Raw genomic sequence first — 9,841 nt, 5'->3', positions numbered from 1 at the left:
AAAAGGAAAAATGCAAATCAGTTTGCTCTGGGCGGGGATTCTGAACACAGGAGTCCTGCCTGACACCAGCTCCCAGCACGGCTGAAGTGAAGCCATGTCACCGTTGAGCTTCGGCTTATTCTGCCACTGATAAGAAAATAAACATTAATTTACCGAATTAGCAGCGTCCTTTCAGTGTCTGATGGCAGAATCAGCCGAAGTTCCACGGTGACACGGCTTCACTTCAGCCGTGATCGGAGCTGGCGTCAGGACAGAAACCTGTGTGCGGGTACGACTCCCCCCCTGGGAAGGAAGCCCCGCCCAGAGCAAACTTCTTCTTCTCTTCTTCTCTCTTTTTAAATGGCGGGTCGCAAACAACTTAAGGTGCATACCGCCACCTACTGCACAAGAGTGTGTATCATCATTCAGTCATTTCTATTTACCTATTTATATCTTATTTAATAACCCTGTGTCCCTCAGGAACACAAGTAGCGCCCTCCTCCCTTTCCTTATCTCTTCCCCCTCTCCTTCTGTTCCCAACATTCCAACTAGACTCCACTTCCTACCCGACTCCTTAACTTTCCTCTCCAACATTTCCCTTTCCACTGAAAATTTCCTACACTGCATCACCACATGTTCCACGGTTTCTTTAACTCTGCATGTTTCACATAGATCATCTCCTCGTTTCCCTAACAGATACATGATATTGTTAAGCCCAGTGTGTCCTACTCGTAAACGTGAGATGACAATTTCTTCCCTCCTGCTCCTTTCTTCGTAGCTATTAACTTTCACTGATTTTTGAATTTTATGAAATCCCCTACCCTTCTTATCTTCATCCCACTTTTTCTGCCATTTTTCCAGTCCTTTCCTTTTAATTATTGTTTCCCCTTCTCCTCTGCCTAATTGAATATGCAGTGCTATTTCTCCCTTAAGTGATGCTTTGGCTAATTTGTCTGCCATCTCATTCCCTTTCACCCCCTCATGTGCTGGTACCCAACAAAACTGTACATCCACACCACCCCGATGTAGTCTAAATAGGCTATGCTGTATTTCCATTAGAAGATCTTCTCTGTCTGAATTAGTTGTCTGTATACTTTGTAAAGCTGCTGCAGAGTCAGTGCACACCACCACCCGTTCTGGTCTGACTTCCTCCACCCACTGCAAGCATACAATAATGGCCACCACCTCTGCTGTGTAAACTGATAACTGATTCGAAATTCTTTTAGATATACATATAATGAAATCTGGGATAAAAATACCAACACCCACATATTCATGTTCATTTTTTGATCCATCTGTAAATATTTTAAGGTGGCTGTAATAATTTTGCCTCACATATGTATTTACTTTTATCCCAGTTTCTGCCCTACACCATTCTCTTTTCTTTTCTAAAATACACATATCCACTTTTATTTCTGGGTACAACCATGGAGGAACATTACTTATTGGATTAGCTATTGCAAAATCCAAATTCTCCATGTTAAGCTGTTTCACCTTATTATTTATCTCCCATCCAAAGCCTCTCCTTTTAAATGTGGAATACTCCCAGCACTGTTTTAATGTATTAGTCACGGGATTCTCACCTCCATACCCTTTTAATTTTACCCAGTAACTTAATGCAAATATATCTCTTCTTATCTCCAGTGGTACTTCTCCTGCCTCTATTATGACTGCATTAGTTGGTGTTGTTTTAATGAGTCCTGTACAGATTCTCAAAGCCCTATATTGTAACCTGTCTATTTTTTTGAGAGTAGTTACTGCTGCTGCTCCATATATTATACAACCATAATCTATGGCTGACCTCATCAGTGCTTTATATATGTCCAGTAATGCTTGTTTGTCTGCTCCCCAATTACACCCAGCAACAGCTCGTAAAAGGTTTATTGATTTTTTACATTTTGCTTCTAAATGTTGAATATGAGTTTTCCATGTATATTTATTGTCCAGCCATAGACCTAGGTACTTAAACTCAGACACTTTCTGCAAAGGTTGCCCATACAACGTTAGATTTATATTATTAATCTCCCTTTTATTTGTTATTATCATGTAACAAGATTTACTGACTGAAAGTTTGAACCCCCACTCATATGACCACCTCTCTACCTCCTGAATCGCATTCATCACATTTTTGGTTACATGAGTCACATTTCTGCTTCTCATCCATATAGCACCATCATCTGCATAGAGGGCTGAATTAATATTCCAGTTTAGATTTGAAAAAATATCATTAATCATGACATTAAACAATATTGGACTAATGGCACTTCCCTGAGGAATACCATTTTCTACCTCAAAATCCTGAGACAGCGTTGTCCTACTTTTACCTTAATTTTTCTATCCGTTAAGAAATTTATTATCCAGTTATAAACTCTTCCACCAATACCCATTTGGTTAAGTTTAATGAGCAGACCATCTCTCCACACTGAATCATATGCCTTCTCAATATCAAAAAAACAATAATCATAACCTCTTTCATTTTTAAAGTCTTTTCAATCTCATTACTCACTCTAACTAAGGCATCCACTGTTGATCGCCCTTTCCTGAACCCATACTGCCTAACATTCAACAATCCTTTCTGCTCTAAATAAAAAGCTAATCTATTTACTATGATTCTCTCCATCCATTTGCAAATATGTGATGTTAATGCAATAGGTCTGTAATTGATTGGATTTCCAGGATCTTTTCCTGGCTTGCTAAAAGGCAGAATAACTGCCTCCTTCCAACTCCTAGGTATCTGTCCCTCTCTCCATATTTTATTGAAAAGATTCAATATTATTTGCATTGTTACTTCAGGAAGCTGTCGGAACATTGCATAACATAGTTGATCTTGTCCTGGAGCCGTGTTACCTGTGCCTTGCAAGGCTGTTTTTAGCTCTTTCATTGTGAACTCCATATCTAATGGTGAGCTGCAATTTTCTTTTACTTCCCAGATGTTTCCATGTTCCCTAAGAACCAATTCTCTCCTTTCCCTGTGTAAATCATCTAGATGATCACCACTATGAATGGCAGCAAAGGTTTTCCCAAGTAATTCTGCTTTTCCTTTATCTGAAGTAATCACCTCATCTTCATGAATCAGTACTGGGGATTTACCTGAGTTCCTGTTACCATTCATTTTCCTAAACATGGACCACACCTGATCTAACTTGGTTTCTCTCCCAATGGTGGAGCAGAAATTTCTCCATGATCTCTTCTTTGCCTCTTTAATTATTTTCCGAACACACGCCCTTTTTCTTTTGAACTCTATTAGATTTTCTTGTATCATATTTTTCATTAGCTTTCTAAAAGCCCTGTTTCTTTCTTTAATTGCTTTAGTGCATTCCTCATTCCACCATGGAACTACCCTTCTCCTACTCCCTGTTGTTTTCTTAACAACATTCAAGTTTGCAGCATCTATAATATGTTCTGCAACCTGTTTAGCATTATCCTCTATATCACCTTCTAGACTGATGAGGTCTACTGTGACTTCACACCAATGTTTAAATTTCTTCCAGTCAGCTTTATCAAAGCACCATCTCGTAAAGGTGCAGCCCATCTGTTTGGATACCTCTTTATTAATTTTAATTAGTATTGGAAAATGATCACTACCTACCAGAGACTCATTCCTAACTCTCCATTCACAACAATTAGCTAGCGATTCAGACACTATTGTGAGATCTATACATGAAAGGGCACCTCTATTTACATCAATTCTAGTCCCTTGTCCATCATTAAGACAAACCAGTGACCTTTCATCTAAAATTTCTTCTATTATTGAACCATTTCTATCCGTATGATTACTACCCCATAAGGTATTATGAGCATTGAAATCACCACACCATATTTCTCCTCTGTGTGGATTACCAGCTAATTGTTCTAACACTTCTACCTCCAGATTTTTACACGGGTTGTAGAAATTTATTATCTTAATATTTCCTTCAGTTCTTCCACTGCATACTTCAAGGCTCACACCCTCAATATCACTAGCTGATGGTATCCTCCTGTAAGCTAATCCCTCTTTAACAAAAGTAGCACACCCTCCACCACTCTGATTTCTAGTCCTATCTTGTCTAATTGAACTAAATCCAGGAATTATAAAATCTAAATGGGGTCTCAGCCAAGTTTCCTGAATACATATAATATCTGGGACAGTTTCTAGTGAATAAATATAACTTTTGAGTTCTTGTCCATTAGCTATAAGACTCCTCGCATTCCACTGGAAATAAAGAGGACCATAATTGATGTTTTACTCAACTGTTTGTCCATTTCCAATTGCTTCCTCTGCTGATAATAACGCATGTATTCAGAGCAAACTGATTTGCATTTTTCTATTTCATGGTGTCAGGCCATTATGAAATAACCACCAAGAAATAAAATGCAAATCAGTTTGCTTTCACTTGGTGGAGTGAGCTGTCAATCAAATGGCTCTAGGCGGGGCTTCCTCGTCGTTCCTGATCACAGGCCGCTCAGAGGGGCGTGTCGTATCTACTCTTCATATGCCTGTGATCAGGAACGACGAGGAAGCCCCGCCGAGAGCCATTTGATTGACAGCTCAGTCCACCAAGTGAAAGCAAACTGATTTGCATTTTATTTCTTTGTGGTTATTTCATAATGGCCTGACACCATGAAATAGAAAAATGCAAATCAGTTTCGTCTGGGCGGGGCTTCCTTTTCAGGGTGGGGAGTTGTACCTGCACACAGGCTTCTTTCCTGACGCCAGCTCCAATCACGGCTGAAGTGAAGCCGTGTCACCGTGGAGCTTCGGCTGATTCTGCCATCAGACACTGAAAGGACGCTGCTAATTCGGTAAATTAATGTTTATTTTCTTATCAGTGGCAGAATCAGCCGAAGCTCAACGGTGACATGGCTTCACTTCAGCCGTGCTGGGAGCTGGGGTCAGGCAGGATTCCTGTGTTCAGAATCCCCGCCCAGAGCAAACTGATTTGCATTTTTGCTTTTCTTGGTGGACCTGAGGAAATATAAAGGGAAATAAATAAATAAATAAATAAATGTGGAAATATAAAGAGAAATAAATAATTAAATAAATAAATGTGGAAATATAAAGAGAAATAAATAAATAAATAAATAAAAGGAAAAAACAGAAAAGGTAAAAGCAAAGACAAAATTTTCCTTTTTATTTATTTATTTATTTATTTCTCTTTATATTTCCACATTTATTTATTTATTTATTTATTTCTCTTTATATTTCCACTTTTATTTATTTATTTATTTATTTCTCTTTATATTTCCACATTTATTTATTTAATTATTTATTTATCTTTATATTTCCACATTTATTTATTTATTTATTTATATTTTGATTTGGCACTCCTATCGCTCCATAAATAACCACCAGCAGATGACAGCAATCATACAGTTCCTGCGCGACACGGGGCTGTATAAGAAAATATAAAGGATGTGCGACCTGTGACAACCAGGGGTAGGCAGTAATACGCCTCGAAGCGTCTACACTGCCGGAAATTAAAAGAGGAAGAAGAAGAAGAACTCCCCGGAAGTGACGTGCTAGTGTTTACAAAGCAACAGCTCATAGACATTTATGGCACAGACGCGTAGCTAACGAGGCTAATTTGAGTCAGTTTCTCATTTTAATTGCATATTAATCGACATAATTTGGTTGTAGTTGTTGTAGTTTCCATGGGTGGTCACGGGGCTTTAGGGAGCGAGCCTGAGTCTATCGATTATTCGGTGCACGAAGCCTGGAATGAGGCCACTAATGTTTACCTGCTGGTGATCCTGGTCAGCTTCGGCCTGCTCATGTACGCCAGAAAGTAAGTAGCGTTCATGTTCAGTCAACTAGTAAAACTGACATCTTATGCCAATGATAAGATGTGCAATTGAAAGACAGGTAAAGACAGGTAATAGTGTATAATAAGGTAACGTGATTTGCTCTGAAAATCTTTAGGACCCAAGCATCCCTCCATATGCTTGTTATTATTTCTAATGATGTACTATATTTAGACTTTAATACTAATTTTATTGTCAAAACCAACACAGTTTGGTCTGTCTATCTATCTATCTATCTATCTTTGGGTGCAGTTGTTCCTATGTTTCTACATGAGTTTCTCTTTTCTTTTCCCGGTTCTTTTTACTGGATGAAAACCTTTTATAGCACCACATCAAGACATTTGTTTCCCACTTCCTCCACACTGTTACTGAAGTCTTATAAATGCTTCAGAATTACTTGATCTCATTCACAAGGATTAGATTTTAAAGATTATAGTCCACAGGATAACAGGAAAAAGGTGAATTCTCAGACCCATCTGTAAATCATGTTAATAATCTAACCAAGGATATTGGGAATACCAAACCCATGAAGCAAACAAACACTGTTGCCTGTAGTCATCCCAATGTAATGCCTGATTAGGCTATAAACTGCACATTGCATACAGTGATTGCGTTGGAAGACTTTTTTCATGTTATGACTGTTTGAGCCAGACTAAAGCAGGTTCAGATGGAAATGTATGCGACTGCTGACTGCTTGTTCTTTTCAGAAACAAAAGGAAGATCATGCGTATCTTCGCCCTGCCTCCCACCGCCGGCAGCAGCCCGGAGCCCAACTTCTACGACAGCCTGCAGAAGGTTCGCCTGAGGCAGCAGCTGGAGATGTACTCTCTGGGTGAGGATGGACAAGAACTACAGCTTGGATAAATGATGCTGCTGTAGAGTCTAAAACTGTATAATTTCTGAAGCACATTTTCCAGGTATTGCTCAGAAAACAAAAACACGAGAGTACAATACATTACTGAAGGTACAGATAGGTCAGCTTAAAAAGACTGGAATAGGAAAGTGATAAGTGATACTTGTAGTGATTCTGAGGTAGTAAATTAATATCACTCATAATGTAATATTGCGCATAAAATTTAGCTGTTACACGTAGTAAAGAAACTATCACTGTAAGAGTTAAGAAATCACACATTTTGGTGTCTTAAACTTCAGTTAAAATTATTAATAATCTGATCTTTCATTTGAAGGAGACAGTTCACACAAAGGCAAGATATCCTGTTTATTAAGCACTTAAATTCTGTCTACATGTGATGATAATTTGTCGAACTACAGCAACTCGTGGTTCAACAAAATGTCTTTTCATTGTTCCTGGACCACCCTTTACTTTCTTAGGTCGTCCATCTTTTGTATTGCAGTTTTGAAGGCCTAAAAATACTTACCAAACCGGTAAAAATGTTTAAATTTTGGGGGAATTATATCCAGTTCCAATCGGGAACTACAGCCACTACTACGTGTCACCTACAGCTATGAAATTTAGTAGACATATGTAACTCATCAAGACAAATGAAAATTTACTTGACAACCATACCTAAAGTACAACGGGAAGTCACCCATTTTGAATTATCTGTCATATTTTGGACCAATTTCTGCACATTTCTAAAAACTACAAACTCAAACAGGGCAATTCAGAGCTGAGATTTGGCCAGAATGTACACCAGGCATGAGTGCATGGGTTATTAAGACGCTCTGTGAAAGTCTGAGGGCGTAGAAATGGTGGAATTTTAACAATTCACCATGAAACAGGAAGTGATGTATAACTGACCTGTACATGCTCCAATCTGCCTCAAACTTTACATGTGTGATCAGACTCTAGCCCTGATGACACCCATAGGTCGAGATAGATTTACAGTGATAGCGCCACCTGGGGGACAGTTCTGATAATTCACCATCAACAAAGCCATAGGCTGACATACACTCTCTGTTGTAGCACCACCTAGTGGACATGCTTGGATTCACTGACCAGCAAAGATGTGAGGACCCGTTAAATGCTGCTTTCAGCTTTATTTTTATTTGTTAAGTTCATGATTATCGAGGTCAGGTTCTATAACACTTCATATTAATGTCACTTCTGCAAATACCCCAAAGAAATGTTTCAGATGAGGTCAATAATATACTTTGTCAATTTAGAAGCTTTTTTTGAATTAGTGACATAATTGTAGCTTCATACTTTCATTTCAGTTAAAATTTATAAGATCCAGTCTATCCTTCATCATTTTTTTGCGTTAGAGAAACAATGACATAACAACTGCCACTCTAAATCATTCTTTTTGGTTTAAGCATCAGGCAGAGGACACATGTAAACAGATAATAATGGACAGTTATAATGATCCTGATCTAACTAAGCAGATGCTGTCAGTCTAATGTTTCTGTCCATCTTCTGTTTTTACCTTCTAGCCCGGAAGTTTGAGCAGCAGCAGCAGCAGAGTCAGACAGAGAGTGTGCAGCTCTCCATGGAATAAGAGCAGCAGATAATTCACCACAAACACTCCCATCGTCACGACATTCTCTCTACGTACACGGATAAGAAAGGACTTAAATCACCGTCATGATCAGAGGTTGTGTAGAAGACGCTGCCCTCATCCACCCTCTCTGTCTTCATTCATCTTCTCATCTGTTAGTGGTTGAACAGCTGGATGGATGAAACCCAGTAGTGAAGTGATGAACACGAAGCTGCAGCAGAAGTCGTATAGATATGTTTTCATTGTGGCACAAGGACAAAAAATGTCCACTGTGAAGTACTTTATATATAAGGAACAAGATTCTTCAGCTGTAACATAAGCACTAGGGGTTTTTGTTCCATTTGTTTTTAATTATTTGTTAGATATGAGTAGACTAAGTTAGTAAATTAAAATGTGAAAATAAAGGCACATAAACTCAAAGTGAATACGTCGATCAGTGCATCTTCTGAGTTTGTTTTGTTTGTCATGGAGTGTCACGATAAACTGGTAGTGATGTGACTTTTAAAAAAAGAAATATTAATTAGGGAAATATTTGATCGACACTCCAACACAGTGGGGATGGTGCTGCATCTAAATGTTGCCAAATGGACAAAGGAAGAATGTGCATTAACTTCCAGCCAACTACAACCAGTTCATTTTTGGGTACATTAATCATGTAGTAAAAAACTAATACAGTGATATGAAAAAGGTTAGGCACACCTCTGAGGCTGCATAATAATTTACTCTGTCTTCACAGAAAATGATCACAGTGGCATGCCATTCATTTTCTAATAAAAGCTAAGTACTGTTTTCTACCCAAAGGTTTTTAGTGTAGCAATATTAAGTTGGATGAAATTACAATGTGAATAGTAGGCCGTGCACCTTTGTCATTGTGTTGATTTGAGTACCTGTAACTACTTAGCAGTGATTAACTGGAACACAGATTTGGTTTGATGATCTCCTGAAGCCTTGAACTTCAGACGGGTGCCTCCAATCATGAGAAAAGGTATTTAAGGTAGCCATTTGCCAGTTGTTCTTCTCTTTGAATCTCCTCTGAAGGGTGGCAACGTGGAGGCCTCAAAATGACTCTCAAATGACCTGAAAACAAAGATTGTTCAATATTATAGCTTAGGGGAAGGCTACAAAAAGCTATCTGAGAGACTTGAGCTGTCGGTTTCCACTATAAGGAAACAGAAGACCACAGGCACAGTTCTTAAGCTAAGACCAAGGCCAAGAAAATATCGGAGAGGCAAAGGATGATGAAAATGGTCAAAGAGAACCCACAGACCGTCTCTAAAGACCTGCACCTGTCTGATTTAGTTTTGATGCATATTGCACATTTTCTGTTAATCCAATAAACCTCATTTCACTACTGAGATGTTACTGTGTCCACCAGTGATTTGATCGGCCAGAATGAAACTGCTGATGCAAACACCTGATCGTCAGTAGATAATTGCAGGACTTTTTGTATCATAGTTGACATTTTTGCTGCTTTCAGGCCTAAAATCAACATGCCCGCCTATAACCAAACACCACATGGCATTTTTAGAGAAAAATTCTTCTAAAATGTTATATATACAATTGAGGAAAATTGAAAGTTAAGATACTGTAGTAAACCTGTAGACTACTTTATACTAAATAAC

At 38.5% G+C, this 9,841-nt stretch overlaps 1 protein-coding gene across 1 annotated transcript; it reads left to right on the top strand.

Moving 5' to 3' along the window:
* Positions 1-5,454: 5,454 nt before the first annotated feature.
* On the top strand, positions 5,455-9,574 carry smim19 (small integral membrane protein 19). Its single transcript, XM_022223359.2, has 3 exons — positions 5,455-5,744; positions 6,468-6,592; positions 8,155-9,574. The coding sequence occupies exons 1-3, from the start codon at positions 5,611-5,613 to the stop codon at positions 8,217-8,219; spliced, it is 324 nt and encodes a 107-aa protein (XP_022079051.1). The 5' UTR covers positions 5,455-5,610; the 3' UTR covers positions 8,220-9,574.
* The last annotated feature ends 267 nt before the right edge of the window (positions 9,575-9,841 follow it).

This window comes from Acanthochromis polyacanthus, chromosome 10, assembly GCF_021347895.1.
Source record: "Acanthochromis polyacanthus isolate Apoly-LR-REF ecotype Palm Island chromosome 10, KAUST_Apoly_ChrSc, whole genome shotgun sequence".
Lineage (NCBI taxonomy): Eukaryota > Metazoa > Chordata > Actinopteri > Pomacentridae > Acanthochromis > Acanthochromis polyacanthus.
Note: the sequence above shows the minus strand (reverse complement) of the source record. Positions and strands in the feature narration are given on the sequence as shown.